At 45.9% G+C, this 17,268-nt stretch overlaps 1 protein-coding gene across 1 annotated transcript in view; it reads left to right on the forward strand.

The window, feature by feature from the left end:
• The window catches only part of LOC106611348 (dynein axonemal heavy chain 6), a 125,998-nt gene that overhangs the window by 35,146 nt on the left and 73,584 nt on the right, over positions 1 to 17,268 (forward strand). Inside the window, 10 exon segments of the mRNA XM_045724960.1 lie at positions 774 to 914; positions 1,061 to 1,228; positions 1,999 to 2,169; positions 3,775 to 3,942; positions 4,208 to 4,294; positions 5,129 to 5,326; positions 6,091 to 6,249; positions 6,336 to 6,530; positions 6,709 to 6,890; positions 7,018 to 7,126. Coding sequence (XP_045580916.1) covers positions 774 to 914; positions 1,061 to 1,228; positions 1,999 to 2,169; positions 3,775 to 3,942; positions 4,208 to 4,294; positions 5,129 to 5,326; positions 6,091 to 6,249; positions 6,336 to 6,530; positions 6,709 to 6,890; positions 7,018 to 7,126 — 1,578 coding nt within the window.

Raw genomic sequence — 17,268 nt, forward strand, 5'->3', positions numbered from 1 at the left:
ACAATAACCATGGTGTTATTAGAGTTCGTGTCTACCATTTCCCTGTGATGTGTGATGCAAATCATAGCTATGTAAAACAGAACCCGTTGGAATTCCTGGGAGGCTTATTTTCTTCCTCGTTTGACATCAGATGTGATGAATAGGCCTAGTCTCTATACAGAACTGTGTTCTTGTGCTTTCTATTACTTTTATGCCAGCTCTTTAATTGTTTATTTTCTTTAATTTAAAAAAAATAATTATTTTGTAATTTGTCCTCCTTTTCCCCCCAATTTTGTGATACCCAATTGCGATCCAATCATGTCTCATCGCTGCAGCTCCGCAACGGGCTTGGGAGAGGCGAAGGTCGAGCCATGCGTCCTCCGAAACAAGACCCACCAAGCCGCGCTGTTTCTTAACACCTACTCGCTTAACCTGCTAGCCAGCCACACCAATGTATTGGAGGAAACACTGACGACTGAAGTCAACTGATGACTGAAGTCAGCCTGCAGGCACCCGGCCTGCCACAAGGAGTCGCTAGAGTGCGATGAGCCAAGAAAAGCCCCCCGGCCAAACCCTCCCCTAACCCGGACGACGCTGAGCCAATTGTGCACCGCCCTATGGGACTCCCGGTCACGGCCGGCTTTGACTCAGCCTGGGATCAAACCCCAGGCTGCAGTGAAGCCTCAACACTGCGATGCAGTGCCTTAGACCGCTGCGCCACTCGAAAGCCCCCAGGTCTCTCTTAATAATGAATATATACTGTAACAATGATGTTTAAATATCTGTTTCTACAGAGCATCCAGGATGTGACTCTGTGTGCAGCCTGTGCCCCTCCGGGTGGGGGCCGTCAGAACCTCAGCCCCCGTCTTCTCAGACACTTCTCTGTCCTGCTGCTGCCACACCCCTCTAGCAACACCATGCAACACATCTTCCAGGTCATTGCCACTCAGTCTTTAGTGGATTAGCTGCAGTACATCCTATACTAAGCCTACTGTTTGTGTAAGTGGCAGCTGTGTCGCTATGTAATATCAAATTAGGGAAGTACCTGAAACCAATGCTTTCTGTCTGGTATATCAACCAGGTCCAACTCGGGAAGTTCTTTGGTATCAGAGATTTCTCCAAGGAGGTGCGTAAATGCAGAGAGGCCTTGGTGTCTGCCTCCATCGCTGTCTACATTGAGATGTGTCAACGTATGATGCCCACTCCAGCCAAATACCACTACACATTTAACCTCCGAGACCTGTCCAAGGTAAGACACACACATTCTCATTGGTTTCTCTTCTTCCACTGTCTTTTACTATTGTGTGTGTTTAAGATTGTCTACATTACAGTCAGACTGCACAGAATCACTGATCTACAAGTCACCTTGCACTGCACCTAACTACTCATTATGTGATCAACATGAGTGATTCTGCACCTCGCCTTACTCAAACTGATCCTCTTAAACACTGTGATTAGCTTAGGTATGGAGAGAGGCGCTTGACTAGCTGATATGCATTGGTAATCTCTCTATAGCTGGTCCAAGGCCTGATGCAGACCAGCGACTCTCAGATGAACTCATTGGTAATCTCTCTATAGCTGGTCCAAGGCCTGATGCAGACCAGCGACTCTCAGCTGAACTCATTGGTAATCTCTCTATAGCTGGTCCAAGGCCTGATGCAGACCAGCGACTCTCAGATGAACTCATTGGTAATCTCTCTATAGCTGGTCCAAGGCCTGATACAGACCAGCGACTCTCAGCTGAACTCATTGGTAATCTCTCTATAGCTGGTCCAAGGCCTGATGCAGACCAGCGACTCTCAGCTGAACTCATTGGTAATCTCTCTATAGGTGGTCCAAGGCCTGATGCAGACCAGCGACTCTCAGCTGAACTCATTGGTAATCTCTCTATAGGTGGTCCAGGGCCTGATGCAGACCAGCGACTCTCAGCTGAACTCATTGGTAATCTCTCTATAGGTGGTTCAGGGCCTGATGCAGACCAGCCACTCTCACCTGAACTCATTGGTAATCTCTCTATAGGTGGTCCAGGGCCTGATGCAGGCCAGCGACTCTGAGCTAAACTCAGAGGAGGCTGCAGCCTACCTGTTTTCCCACGAGACCTCCAGAGTGTTCCACGACCGCCTGGTCAACGAGCAGGACAGAGAACTGTTCTTTCAGATACTGTCCAACGAGCTCCACAGTTACTTCAAGGTACTGGTAGCCAACGTGTCAAGAGAGGTCTCACGTGTACACAGTAACTCAACTGCTGAAATGTGTACTGCAGACGCACTTCAGGCCATTCAGAATGAGGTCTCTTTTCTTCTACTGTAATCCATTTATGCCAAGCTTATGCACATTTTGATTCCTGTGTTGCACTTATAAAAGGTTTTATTTGGGGACAGTTTGCAGACGCTCTTTCCCAGAGCGACTTAAAGTTAGTGCATTCATCTTCAGATAGCTAGGTGAGACAACCAAATTCCTATGTGTTGAAAGTAGTTAAAAGTGCCTCCCGAATGGCGCAGCAGTCTTAAGGCACTGCATCGCAGTGCTTGAGGCGTCACTATAGACCCGGGTTCGATCCCAGGCTGTGTCGCAGCCGGCCGCGACCTGGAGACCCATGATGCAGCGCACAATTGGCCCAGCGTCGTCCGGGTTAGGGGAGGGTTTAGCCGGCTGGGATGTTCTTGTCCCATCGCGCTCTAGCGACTCCTTGTGGCGGGCCGGGCACATGCACGCTGACTTCGGTCACCAGTTGTACTGTGTTTCCTCCGACACATGGGTGTGGCTGGCTTCCGGGTTAAGCGAGCAGTGTGTCAAGAAGCAGTGTGGCTTGGCAGGGTCGTGTTTCGGAGGACGCATGGCTCTCGACCTTTGTCTTTCCCGAGTCCGCAGGGGAGTTGCAGCGATGGGACAAGACTGTAACTACCAATTGGATACCACGAAATTGGGTCAGACCACCCTTTGCCTCCAGGGGCATGGAAACGTTGCTCAATTGGTATCAAGGGACCTAACGTGTGTCAGGAAAACATTCCCCACACCATTACACCACCACCACCAGCTTGTACCGTTGAGTCCAGGCAGGATGAGTCCATGGTCTCATGCTGCTTAAGCCAAATCCGGACTTTGCTATCAGCATGACGCAATAGGAACTGGGATTCGTCAGACCGGGGAATGTTTTTCCACTCCTCAATTGTCCAGTGTTGGTAATGGCGTGCCCACTGGAGCTGCTTCTTCTTGTTTTTAGCAGATAGGAGTGGAACCCAGTCTGGTCGTCTGCTGCAATAGCCCATCGGTAACAAGGACCGACGAGTTGTACGTTCTGAGATTCCGTTCTGCACACCACCGTTGTACTGAGACGTTATTTGTCTGTTTGTGGCCAGCCTGTTAGCTTGCACCATTCTTGCCGTTCTCCTTCGACCTCTCATCAACGAGCTGTTTTCACCCACAGGACTGCCGCTGACTGGATGTATTTTGTTTGTCGCACCGTTCTCTGTAAACCCTAGACACTGTCGTGCGTGACAGCCCAGGATGCAGGCCGTTTCTGAGATACTGGAACTGGCGCGTCTGGCACCAACGATCACACCATGCTCTAAGTCGCTTAGGTCACTAAGTTTGCCCATTCTAACGTTCAGTTGAATAGTAACTGAATGCCTCAATGCCTGTCTGCCTGCTTTATATAGCAAGCCACAGTCACGTGACTCAATGTCTGTAGGAGCGAACCATGAACGGGGTAGTGTACCTAATAAACTGGCCACTGAGTGTATAATGACTTTCCAGTTACTTTTTCTTGTAACTTCTTTGTGCATGACTGTTAAGGTGTCCTGGCCACCAGAGGAGCTGATGAGAGAACCCATAGCATTCGGAGACTTCCTGGATATGAGCATCCCAACTGCTTCTAGGATCTATAAGCACCTGCCAGATTTTAAGAAGATCCAGGCTGTGCTGGAGGAGTGTCACACTAGACATGGAAGGAAAGCCTCTCAGGTACAGTTCACCTTAGCCACACTGACTCACCCACAATAACATCTGCTAAACACGTGTATGTTACCAATACAATTTGATTTGATTTGACTACTTCTTTACAGTACAGTAAACTACCAATGCGCAATCTCGATAAGATTAATATCTGCATGATAATAACAAATGTATTTTGTAAATCTGATGCGTGTGTGTGTGTGTGTGTGTGTGTGTGTGTGTGTGTGTGTGTGTGTGTGTGTGTGTGTGTGTGTGTGTGTGTGTGTGTGTGTAGTTCCCCATGGTGTTTTTCAGGGAGGCAGTGGAACACATCACTAGAGCCGCCCGGGTTTTCAGATTGAAGGGAGCACACATGATGCTGGTACCTGTCCTGGACACACCTTTTAGACCTCTGATGTCACTGAGACACTTTCCCTGTATGCTCTCTTTTAGAGTGTGGACGGTAACTGTAACGATAAATTAGAAATAACTGTAAACGGACCGTTTATCGTTCTGCAGTACACCTGTCAGTCAACTGATCAAGACATCCTGTGGCAGCTGTAGGCCTAGTAATAACGTGTATTCGTTGTCATAGTGACAACACAGACCATTCGGTGATTCAGGGTGTGTTCGTTGTCATAGTGACAATACAGACCATTCGGTGATTCAGGGTGTGTTCGTTGTTATAGTGACAACACAGACCTTTCACCGCTTCAGGTGTGTTCGTGTGTTCGTTCGTCAGGGTGTGTTTGCAAATAACACTTCAATGTACATGTAATTAATGTGGCCACCAATATGCTCACACATGCCCAGTTATTCAGGCAAGCTTACCTTGCCCTCTGCCGTCTCTTCTCTCCGAGCAGCCTAGCACACCTACAAACAACAACGATTTAATATAACCTGTTTTTGATTGGTCGTCAATTTTTTATCGTCAGAGGGAAAGGGAAAAAAACCTCTCTTGTTCTCCACTCTTTGTGTAGTTATCGTTGTAGCGCTCCTGTTCACTTGAATTAGAACTGTTTTAATTGAACAATACTATACTAACTGAAGGATAAACCATATAGCTCAATAATATGTTGTTCAGGTTCCCAATGGCTATTGCATCACTATTACACATTCATGGCTCCTTCCTGCTATTTGATTGATTGATTCATTGATTGAATGATTGATTGATTGATTACTGATAATGACTGACCACTTTATTCCCTCTGTGTAGATTGGACTGGATGGCACAGGGAAGGAGGAGTGTGTGACTCTGGCCTGTCATGTGTCTGGAAGCCATCTCTACAGGCTGTCTGTCTGCCGGAACTGCAGCTACTCAGACTTCAGAGATGACTTGAAGAGGGTGTTCAGACAGGCCGGGATCCACCGTAAAAACACTGTGCTGCTCATCACTGACTCAGACATCGTCAAGGTCAGTTTAAAGTGTGAAAGACAGTAGGAAGATTAGCTAGCCTGGTCCATATCTGTTACGTACTATCGTTAGCTAGCCTGGTTCAGATGTGCTATTATTAGCTAGCCTGGTTCAGATGTTATGTACTATCATTAGCTAGCCTGGTTCAGATGTTACGTACTATCATTAGCTAGCCTGGTTCAGATGTTATGTACTATCGCTAGCTAGCCTGGTTCAGATGTTACGTACTATCATTAGCTAGCCTGGTTCAGATGTTACGTACTATCGTTAGCTAGCCTGGTTCAGATGTTACGTACTATCATTAGCTAGCCTGGTTCAGATGTTACGTACTATCATTAGCTAGCCTGGTTCAGATGTTACGTACTATCATTAGCTAGCCTGGTTCAGATGTTACGTACTATCATTAGCTAGCCTGGTTCAGATGTTACGTACTATCATTAGCTAGCCTGGTTCAGATGTTACGTACTATCATTAGCTAGCCTGGTTCAGATGTTACGTACTATCATTAGCTAGCCTGGTTCAGATGTTACGTACTATCATTAGCTAGCCTGGTTCAGATGTTACGTACTATCATTAGCTAGCCTGGTTCAGATGTTACGTACTATCGTTAGCTAGCCTGGTTCAGATGTTACGTACTATCGTTAGCTAGCCTGGTTCAGATGTTACGTACTATCATTAGCTAGCCTGGTCCCTAGATCGGTATCATTAGTAAAAGTAGTCCATTCTATTGATCACCTGTGACATCTTCTCTGTTTTGTTCAAAGGAGTCAGTCCTTGAGGATCTGAACTGCATTCTGAAATATGGAGATGTCCCTGGCCTGTTTGACAACGATGAGATTGATTCAATCACTGTGGATCTCAAGTCAACCATGGAGAGCTCTATCGGTGAAAATAGAGAGGAGATGTACTCTTATTTCATAGAGGTACAGTACGGTATAATATTCGCTGTAGATTTGTTGATTTATGCCATGGTTTGAGAAGAAGCATTTGACTTCTTCTTCTTCTTTAGCAAGTTCATCAGAGACTACACATCGTCCTGGCCCTGAGCCCTGCTGGGATGCGTCTGAGACAGTACTGTTGGGCCCACCCGGCCCTGCTCTCCTGTTGTAACATAGACTGGTACTGTGAGTGGTCTAAAGACGCTCTGCTGCAGGTAGCCAGCAGCACCTACATCAACTCTGACGACTTTGACTGGCTCGGACAGGTACAGTAGTTCCCCATTCACCAGATAATAATCACAAGCGTTATTTGTATGTGTACTACAATTAAACTTCTATCTGCAAATGTGTACATGAAATAAACCAAAAACAAAATAAGGTTAATTGTACATATTGAATGAGGATTAGGTCCAGAATCTGGAACCCCTGTTGTCTACCTTTCAGGTCCTGCAGAACAAGGTAGCCAGAGTGTGTGTGGATATCCACTACAGCTCAACCCAGATGGCTGCTCAGTACCTGCAGGAGATGAGAAGGCCCTACTACATAGTCCCCAGCACTTTCATCGAGTACATAGACACCTTCACCAAGATGTGTCGTTCAGAGGGGTCTAAGCTCCATAATGTCAGGTAAAGGCTGGAGGTTGATTTATTCATTGATTCATTTGTTGGTTGTGACTGTTATTTTCTTGGAAATGATGTTTGCTGAGCGGAGAGCAATATTAAATGGACTGTATATAATCTGTTTTTCCCACAGAGATCGCTTTAGTAACGGACTCTCTATATTATCTGAGGCAACATCTCTAGTCACTGTCATGCAAGATGAACTGCTAGCTCTGGGCCCACAGATAGAGGAGAAGTCAAAGGTAAATAACAGAGGGTTCAATATCAAGATAGGGTGTTCAGATTTTGAGAGAGCGAGAGAGTGTAACTAATTGATTGTGTGTGTGTGTGACTGACTGATTGTGTGTGTGTGTGTGTGACTGACTGATTGTGTCTGTGTGTGACTGACTGATTGTGTCTGTGTGTGACTGACTGATTGTGTGTGTGACTGACTGATTGTGTGTGTGACTGACTGACTGACTGACTGATTGTCTGTGTGTGAGACTGACTGACTGATTGTGTGTGTGTGACTGACTAATTGTGTGTGTGTGACTGACTGATTGTGTGTGTGTGTGTGACTGACTGATTGATTGTGTGTGTGTGACTGACTGACTGACTGACTGATTGTGTGTGTGTGACTGACTAATTGTGTGTGTGTGACTGACTGATTGTGTGTGTGACTGACTGATTGTGTGTGTGTGTGACTGACTGATTGTGTGTGTGACTGACTGATTGTGTGTGTGACTGACTGTTTGTGTGTGTCTGACTGACTGATTGATTGTGTGTGTGTGACTGACTGATTGATTGTGTGTGTGTGTGTGTGTGACTGACTGATTGATTGTGTGTGTGTGACTGACTAATTGTGTGTGTGTGACTGACTAATTGTGTGTGTGTGACTGACTGATTGTGTGTGTGTGACTGACTGATTGTGTGTGTGTGACTGACTGATTGTGTGTGTGACTGACTGATTGTGTGTGTGACTGACTGATGTGTGTGTGTGACTGACTGACTGATTGTGTGTGACTGACTGACTGACTGATTGTGTGTGACTGACTGACTGACTGATTGTGTGCTGACTGACTGATTGTGTGTGTGTGACTGACTGATTGTGTGTGATGACTGACTGACTGATTGTGTGTGTGACTGACTGATTGTGTGTGTGACTGACTGATTGTGTGTGTGACTGACTGATTGTGTGTGTGTGACTGACTGATTGTGTGTGTGACTGACTGATTGTGTGTGTGTGACTGACTGATTGTGTGTGTGTGACTGACTGATTGTATGTGTGTGACTGACTGATTGTGTGTGTGTGTGACTGACTGATTGTGTGTGTGACTGACTGATAGTGTATGTGTGACTGACTGATGTGTGTGTGTGACTGACTGATGTGTGTGTGTGACTGACTGACTGACTGATTGTGTGTGACTGACTGACTGACTGATTGTGTGTGACTGACTGACTGACTGTGTGTGTGCTGACTGACTGACTGATTGTGTGTGACTGACTGACTGATTGTGTGTGTGTGACTGACTGATTGTGTGTGTGACTGACTGATTGTGTGTGTGTGACTGACTGATTGTGTGTGTGTGACTGACTGATTGTGTGTGTGACTGACTGATTGTGTGTGTGTGACTGACTGATAGTGTGTGTGTGACTGACTGACTGACTGACTGACTGATTGTGTGTGACTGACTGACTGACTGATTGTGTGTGACTGACTGACTGACTGATTGTGTGTGACTGACTGACTGACTGTGTGTGTGTGACTGACTGACTCATTGTGTGTGACTGACTGACTGACTGTGTGTGTGTGACTGACTGACTGACTGACTGACTGACTGATTGTGTCTGTGTGACTGACTGATTGTGTGTGTGTGACTGACTGACTGATTGTTGTGTGTGTGACTGACTGACTGTGTGTGTGTGACTGACTGATTGTGTGTGTGTGACTGACTGATTGTGTGTGTGACTGACTGATTGTGTGTGTGTGACTGACTGATTGTGTGTGACTGACTGACTGATTGTGTGTGTGACTGACTGATTGTGTGTGTGTGTGACTGACTGACTGACTGTTGTGTGTGTGACTGACTGATTGTGTGTGTGACTGACTGATTGTGTGTGTGACTGACTGACTGATTGTGTGTGTGTGACTGACTGATTGTGTGTGTGTGTGACTGACTGACTGATTGTGTGTGTGACTGACTGATTGTGTGTGTGTGTGTGTGACTGACTGACTGATGTGTGTGTGTGTGACTGACTGATTGTGTGTGTGTGACTGACTGACTGATTGTGTGTGTGTGTGACTGACTGATTGTGTGTGTGCTGCTGTGTGTGTGACTGACTGATTGTGTGTGTGTGACTGACTGATTGTGTGTGTGTGCTGACTGACTGATTGTGTGTGTGTGACTGACTGATTGTGTGTGTGACTGACTGATTGTGTGTGTGACTGACTGATTGTGTGTGTGTGACTGACTGATTGTGTGTGTGTGACTGACTGATTGTGTGTGTGACTGACTGATTGTGTGTGTGTGACTGACTGATTGTGTGTGTGACTGACTGATTGTGTGTGTGTGACTGACTGATTGTGTGTGTGTGACTGACTGATTGTGTGTGCTGACTGACTGATTGTGTGTGTGACTGACTGATTGTGTGTGTGTGACTGACTGATTGTGTGTGTGACTGACTGACTGACTGTGTGTGTGTGACTGACTGATTGTGTGTGTGACTGACTGATTGTTGTGTGTGACTGACTGATTGTGTGTGTGTGACTGACTGATTGTGTGTGTGTGTGACTGACTGATTGTTGTGTGTGACTGACTGATAGTGTATGTGTGTGACTGACTGATTGTGTGTGTGACTGACTGATAGTGTGTGTGTGACTGACTGACTGACTGACTGATTGTGTGTGACTGACTGACTGACTGATTGTGTGTGACTGACTGACTGACTGATTGTGTGTGACTGACTGACTGACTGTGTGTGTGTGTGACTGACTGACTCATTGTGTGTGACTGACTGACTGACTGTGTGTGTGTGTGTGACTGACTGACTGACTGACTGATTGTGTGTGTGACTGACTGACTGATTGTGTGTGACTGACTGATTGTGTGTGTGTGACTGACTGATTGTGTGTGTGTGACTGACTGACTGACTGATTGTGTGTGTGTGACTGACTGATTGTGTGTGTGACTGACTGATGTGTGTGTGTGACTGACTGACTGATTGTGTGTGACTGACTGACTGACTGATTGTGTGTGACTGACTGACTGACTGATTGTGTGTGACTGACTGACTGACTGTGTGTGTGTGACTGACTGACTGATTGTGTGTGTGACTGACTGACTGACTGTGTGTGTGTGTGACTGACTGACTGACTGATGTGTGTGTGACTGACTGACTGATTGTGTGTGTGACTGACTGACTGATTGTGTGTGTGACTGACTGACTGATTGTGTGTGACTGACTGACTGATTGTGTGTGTGTGACTGACTGATTGTGTGTGTGTGACTGACTGACTGGTGACTGACTGATTGTGTGTGTGTGACTGACTGATTGTGTGTGTGTGTGACTGACTAATTGTGTGTGTGTGTACTGACTGATTGTGTCTGTGTGTGTGACTGACTGATTGTGTGTGTGTGTGTGTGTGTGTGTGTGACTGACTGATTGTGTGTGTGTGTGTGGACTGACTGATTGTGTGTGTGTGACTGACTGATTGTGTGTGTGTGACTGACTGATTGGTGTGTGTGTGTGACTGACTGATTGTGTGTGTGTGACTGACTGACTGATTGTGTGTGTGACTGACTGACTGATTGTGTGTGTGACTGACTGTGTGTGTGTGTGTGACTGACTGATTGTGTGTGTGTGACTGACTGATTGTGTGTGTGTGACTGACTGATTGTGTGTGTGACTGACTGATTGTGTGTGTGTGTGTGTGTGTGACTGACTGATTGTGTGTGTGTGACTGACATGTGACTGACTGATTGTGTGTGACTGACTGACTGATTGTGTGTGTGTGTGACTGACTGACTGATTGTGTGTGTGACTGACTGATTGTGTGTGTGTGACTGACTGACTGATTGTGTGTGTGTGACTGACTGACTGATTGTGTGTGTGTGACTGACTGATTGTGTGTGTGTGACTGACTGATTGTGTGTGTGACTGACTGATTGTGTGTGTGTGACTATGACTGACTGATTGTGTGTGTGACTGACTGATGTGTGTGTGTGACTGACTGATTGTGTGACTGACTGATTGTGTGTGTGACTGACTGACTGATTGTGTGTGACTGACTGACTGATGTGTGTGTGACTGACTGATTGTGTGTGTGACTGACTGACTGATTGTGTGTGACTGACTGATTGTGTGTGTGACTGACTGATTGTGTGTGTGACTGACTGATTGTGTGTGTGTGACTGACTGATTGTGTGTGTGTGACTGACTGATTGTATGTGTGTGACTGACTGATTGTGTGTGTGTGTGACTGACTGATTGTGTGTGTGACTGACTGATAGTGTGTGTGTGACTGACTGATTGTGTGTGTGACTGACTGATAGTGTGTGTGTGACTGACTGACTGACTGATTGTGTGTGACTGACTGACTGACTGATTGTGTGTGACTGACTGACTGACTGATTGTGTGTGACTGACTGACTGACTGCTGTGTGTGTGACTGACTGACTGATTGTGTGTGACTGACTGACTGATTGTGTGTGTGTGACTGACTGATTGTGTGTGTGTGTGACTGACTGATTGTGTGTGTGTGACTGACTGATTGTGTGTGTGTGACTGACTGATTGATTGTGTGTGTGTGACTGACTGACTGATTGTGTGTGTGTGACTGACTGACTGATTGTGTGTGTGTGTGACTGACTGACTGTGTGTGTGTGACTGACTGACTGTGTGTGTGTGACTGACTGACTGTGTGTGTGACTGACTGACTGTGTGTGTGACTGACTGATTGTGTGTGTGACTGACTGATTGTGTATGTGTGACTGACTGACTGACTGACTGATTGTGTGTAACTGACTGACTGACTGTGTGTGACTGACTGACTGACTGTGTGTGTGTGTGACTGACTGACTGACTGATTGTGTGTTTGTGACTGACTGATTGTGTGTGTGACTGACTGACTGATTGTGTGTGTGTGTGACTGACTGACTGATTGTGTGTGTGTGTGACTGACTAATTGTGTGTGTGACTGACTAATTGTGTGTGTGTGACTGACTGACTGATTGTGTGTGACTGACTGATTGTGTCTGTGTGTGTGACTGACTGATTGTGTGTGTGACTGACTGATTGTGTGTGTGTGACTGACTGATTGTGTGTGACTGACTGACTGATTGTGTGTGTGACTGACTGATTGTGTGTGTGACTGACTGATTGTGTGTTACTGATTGACTGACTGATTGTGTGTGTGACTGACTGACTGTGTGTGTGACTGACTGATTGTGTGTGTGACTGACTGACTGATTGTGTGTGTGTGTGTATGTGACTGACTGATTGTTTGTGTGTGTGTGACTGACTGACTGACTGATTGTGTGTGACTGACTGACTGATTGTGTGTGACTGACTGATTGTGTGTGTGACTGACTGATTGTGTGTTACTGATTGACTGACTGATTGTGTGTGTGACTGACTGATTGTGTGTGTGACTGACTGATTGATTGTGTGTGTGACTGACTGACTGATTGTGTGTGTGTGTATGTGACTGACTGACTGATTGTGTGTGTGACTGACTGACTGATTGTGTGTGACTGACTGATTGTGTGTGTGTGACTGACTGATTGTGTGTGTGACTGACTGATTGTGTGTGTGACTGACTGATTGTGTGTGTGTGACTGACTGATTGTGTGTGTGTGACTGACTGATTGTGTGTGTGTGTGTGACTGACTGATTGATTGTGTGTGTGTGTGTGTGACTGACTGATTGATTGTGTGTGTGTGACTGACTAATTGTGTGTGTGACTGACTTATTGTGTGTGTGTGACTGACTGATTGTGTTTGTGTGACTGACTGACTGACTGATTGTGTGTGTGTGAGACTGACTGACTGACTGATTGTGTGTGTGTAACTGATTGTGTGTGTGTGACTGACTGATTGTGTGTGTGTGACTGACTGATTGTATGTGTGTGACTGACTGATTGTATGTGTGTGACTGACTGATTGTGTGTGTGACTGACTGATAGTGTATGTGTGACTGACTGATTGTGTGTGTGACTGACTGATAGTGTGTGTGTGACTGACTTACTGACTGACTGACTGACTGATTGTGTGTGACTGACTGACTGATTGTGTGTGACTGACTGACTGACTGATTGTGTGTGACTGACTGACTGACTGTGTGTGTGTGACTGACTGACTGATTGTGTGTGACTGACTGACTGACTGACTGATTGTGTGTGTGTGACTGACTGATTGTGTGTGTGTGTGACTGACTGATTGTGTGTGTGACTGACTGATTGTGTGTGTGTGACTGACTGATTGTGTGTGACTGACTGACTGATTGTGTGTGTGACTGACTGATTGTGTGTGTGACTGACTGATTGTGTGTTACTGATTGACTGACTGATTGTGTGTGTGACTGACTGACTGTGTGTGTGACTGACTGATTGTGTGTGTGACTGACTGACTGATTGTGTGTATGTGACTGACTGATTGTTTGTGTGTGTGTGACTGACTGACTGACTGATTGTGTGTGACTGACTGACTGATTGTGTGTGACTGACTGATTGTGTGTGTGACTGACTGATTGTGTGTTACTGATTGACTGACTGATTGTGTGTGTGACTGACTGATTGTGTGTGTGACTGACTGATTGATTGTGTGTGTGACTGACTGACTGATTGTGTGTGTGTGTATGTGACTGACTGATTGATTGTGTGTGTGTGACTGACTGACTGACTGATTGTGTGTGTGACTGACTAATTGTGTGTGTGTGACTGACTGATTGTGTGTGTGACTGACTGACTGATTGTGTGTGTGACTGACTGATTGTGTGTGTGTGACTGACTGATTGTGTGTGTGACTGACTGATTGTGTGTGTGACTGACTGATTGTGTGTGTGTGACTGACTGATTGTGTGTGTGTGACTGACTGATTGATTGTGTGTGTGTGACTGACTAATTGTGTGTGTGTGACTGACTTATTGTGTGTGTGTGACTGACTGATTGTGTGTGTGTGACTGACTGACTGACTGATTGTGTGTGTGTGAGACTGACTGACTGATTGTGTGTGTGTAACTGATTGTGTGTGTGTGACTGACTGATTGTGTGTGTGTGACTGACTGATTGTATGTGTGTGACTGACTGATTGTATGTGTGTGACTGACTGATTGTGTGTGTGACTGACTGATAGTGTATGTGTGACTGACTGATTGTGTGTGTGACTGACTGATAGTGTGTGTGTGACTGACTTACTGACTGACTGACTGACTGATTGTGTGTGACTGACTGACTGACTGACTGATTGTGTGTGTGTGACTGACTGATTGTGTGTGTGTGTGTGACTGACTGATTGTATGTGTGTGACTGACTGATTGTATGTGTGTGACTGACTGATTGTGTGTGTGTGTGACTGACTGATAGTGTGTGTGTGACTGACTGACTGACTGATTGTGTGTGACTGACTGACTGACTGATTGTGTGTGACTGACTGACTGACTGATTGTGTGTGACTGACTGACTGACTGTGTGTGTGTGACTGACTGACTGATTGTGTGTGACTGACTGACTGACTGACTGTGTGTGTGTGTGTCTGACTGACTGACTGACTGATTGTGTGTGTGACTGACTGACTGATTGTGTGTGTGTGACTGACTGATTGTGTGTGTGTGACTGACTGACTGATTGTGTGTGTGTGTGTGACTGACTGATTGTGTGTGTGACTGACTGATTGTATGTGTGTGACTGACTGATTGTTTGTGTGTGTGACTGACTGATAGTGTGTGTGTGACTGACTGACTGACTGATTGTGTGTGACTGACTGACTGACTGATTGTGTGTGACTGACTGACTGACTGATTGTGTGTGACTGACTGACTGACTGTGTGTGTGTGACTGACTGACTGATTGTGTGTGACTGACTGACTGACTGACTGTGTGTGTGTGTGTGTGTGTGTGTGTCTGTGACTGACTGACTGACTGACTGATTGTGTGTGACTGACTGACTGACTGACTGACTGATTGTGTGTGACTGACTGACTGACTGTGTGTGTGTGACTGACTGACTGATTGTGTGTGACTGACTGACTGACTGTGTGTGTGTGTGTGTGACTGACTGACTGATTGTGTGTGTGTGACTGACTGATTGTGTGTGTGTGACTGACTGACTGATTGTGTGTGTGTGACTGACTGACTGACTGATTGTGTCTGTGTGACTGACTAATTGTGTGTGTGTGTGTGACTGACTAATTGTGTGTGTGTGACTGACTGATTGTGTCTGTGTGTGTGACTGACTGATTGTGTGTGTGTGTGTGTGTGTGTGTGTGTGACTGACTGATTGTGTCTGTGTGTGTGACTGACTGATTGTGTGTGTGTGTGTGACTGACTAATTGTGTGTGTGTGACAGAGTGATTGTGTGTGTGTGTGACTGACTGATTGATTGTGTGTGTGTGACTGACTGACTGATTGTGTGTGTGTGACTGACTGACTGATTGTGTGTGTGTGTGTGTGTGACTGACTGACTGTGTGTGTGTGACTGACTGACTGTGTGTGTGACTGACTGACTGTGTGTGTGTGACTGACTGATTGTGTGTGTGTGTGTGTGTGTGTGTGTGTGACTGACTGATTGTGTATGTGTGACTGACTGACTGACTGACTGATTGTGTGTAACTGACTGACTGACTGTGTGTGTGACTGACTGACTGTGTGTGTGTGTGACTGACTGACTGACTGATTGTGTGTTTGTGACTGACTGATTGTGTGTGTGTGTGACTGACTGATTGTGTGTGTGACTGACTGATAGTGTATGTGTGACTGACTGATTGTGTGTGTGACTGACTGATAGTGTGTGTGTGACTGACTGACTGACTGACTGACTGACTGACTGATTGTGTGTGACTGACTGACTGACTGATTGTGTGTGACTGACTGACTGACTGATTGTGTGTGACTGACTGACTGACTGTGTGTGTGTGACTGACTGACTGATTGTGTGTGACTGACTGACTGACTGATTGTGTGTGTGTAACTGATTGTGTGTGTGTGACTGACTGATTGTGTGTGTGTGACTGACTGATTGTATGTGTGTGACTGACTGATTGTATGTGTGTGACTGACTGATTGTGTGTGTGTGTGACTGACTGATTGTGTGTGTGACTGACTGATAGTGTATGTGTGACTGACTGATTGTGTGTGTGACTGACTGATAGTGTGTGTGTGACTGACTGACTGACTGATTGTGTGTGACTGACTGACTGACTGATTGTGTGTGACTGACTGACTGACTGATTGTGTGTGACTGACTGACTTGCTGTGTGTGTGTGACTGACTGACTCATTGTGTGTGACTGACTGACTGACTGATTGTGTGTGTGTGACTGACTGATGTGTGTGTGTGTGTGACTGACTGATTGTGTGTGTGTGACTGACTGATTGTGTGTGTGTGACTGACTGATTGATTGTGTGTGTGTGACTGACTGACTGATTGTGTGTGTGTGACTGACTGACTGATTGTGTGTGTGTGTGACTGACTGACTGTGTGTGTGTGACTGACTGACTGTGTGTGTGTGACTGACTGACTGTGTGTGTGACTGACTGACTGTGTGTGTGACTGACTGATTGTGTGTGTGACTGACTGATTGTGTATGTGTGACTGACTGACTGACTGACTGATTGTGTGTAACTGACTGACTGACTGTGTGTGACTGACTGACTGACTGTGTGTGTGTGACTGACTGACTGACTGATTGTGTGTTTGTGACTGACTGATTGTGTGTGTGACTGACTGACTGATTGTGTGTGTGTGTGACTGACTGACTGATTGTGTGTGTGTGTGACTGACTAATTGTGTGTGTGACTGACTAATTGTGTGTGTGTGACTGACTGACTGATTGTGTGTGACTGACTGATTGTGTCTGTGTGTGTGACTGACTGATTGTGTGTGTGACTGACTGATTGTGTGTGTGTGACTGACTGATTGTGTGTGACTGACTGACTGATTGTGTGTGTGACTGACTGATTGTGTGTGTGACTGACTGATTGTGTGTTACTGATTGACTGACTGATTGTGTGTGTGACTGACTGACTGTGTGTGTGACTGACTGATTGTGTGTGTGACTGACTGACTGATTGTGTGTGTGTGTGTATGTGACTGACTGATTGTTTGTGTGTGTGTGACTGACTGACTGACTGATTGTGTGTGACTGACTGACTGATTGTGTGTGACTGACTGATTGTGTGTGTGACTGAC

This window comes from Salmo salar, chromosome ssa09 (genome assembly GCF_905237065.1).
Source record: "Salmo salar chromosome ssa09, Ssal_v3.1, whole genome shotgun sequence".
Classification (NCBI taxonomy): Eukaryota; Metazoa; Chordata; class Actinopteri; order Salmoniformes; family Salmonidae; genus Salmo; species Salmo salar.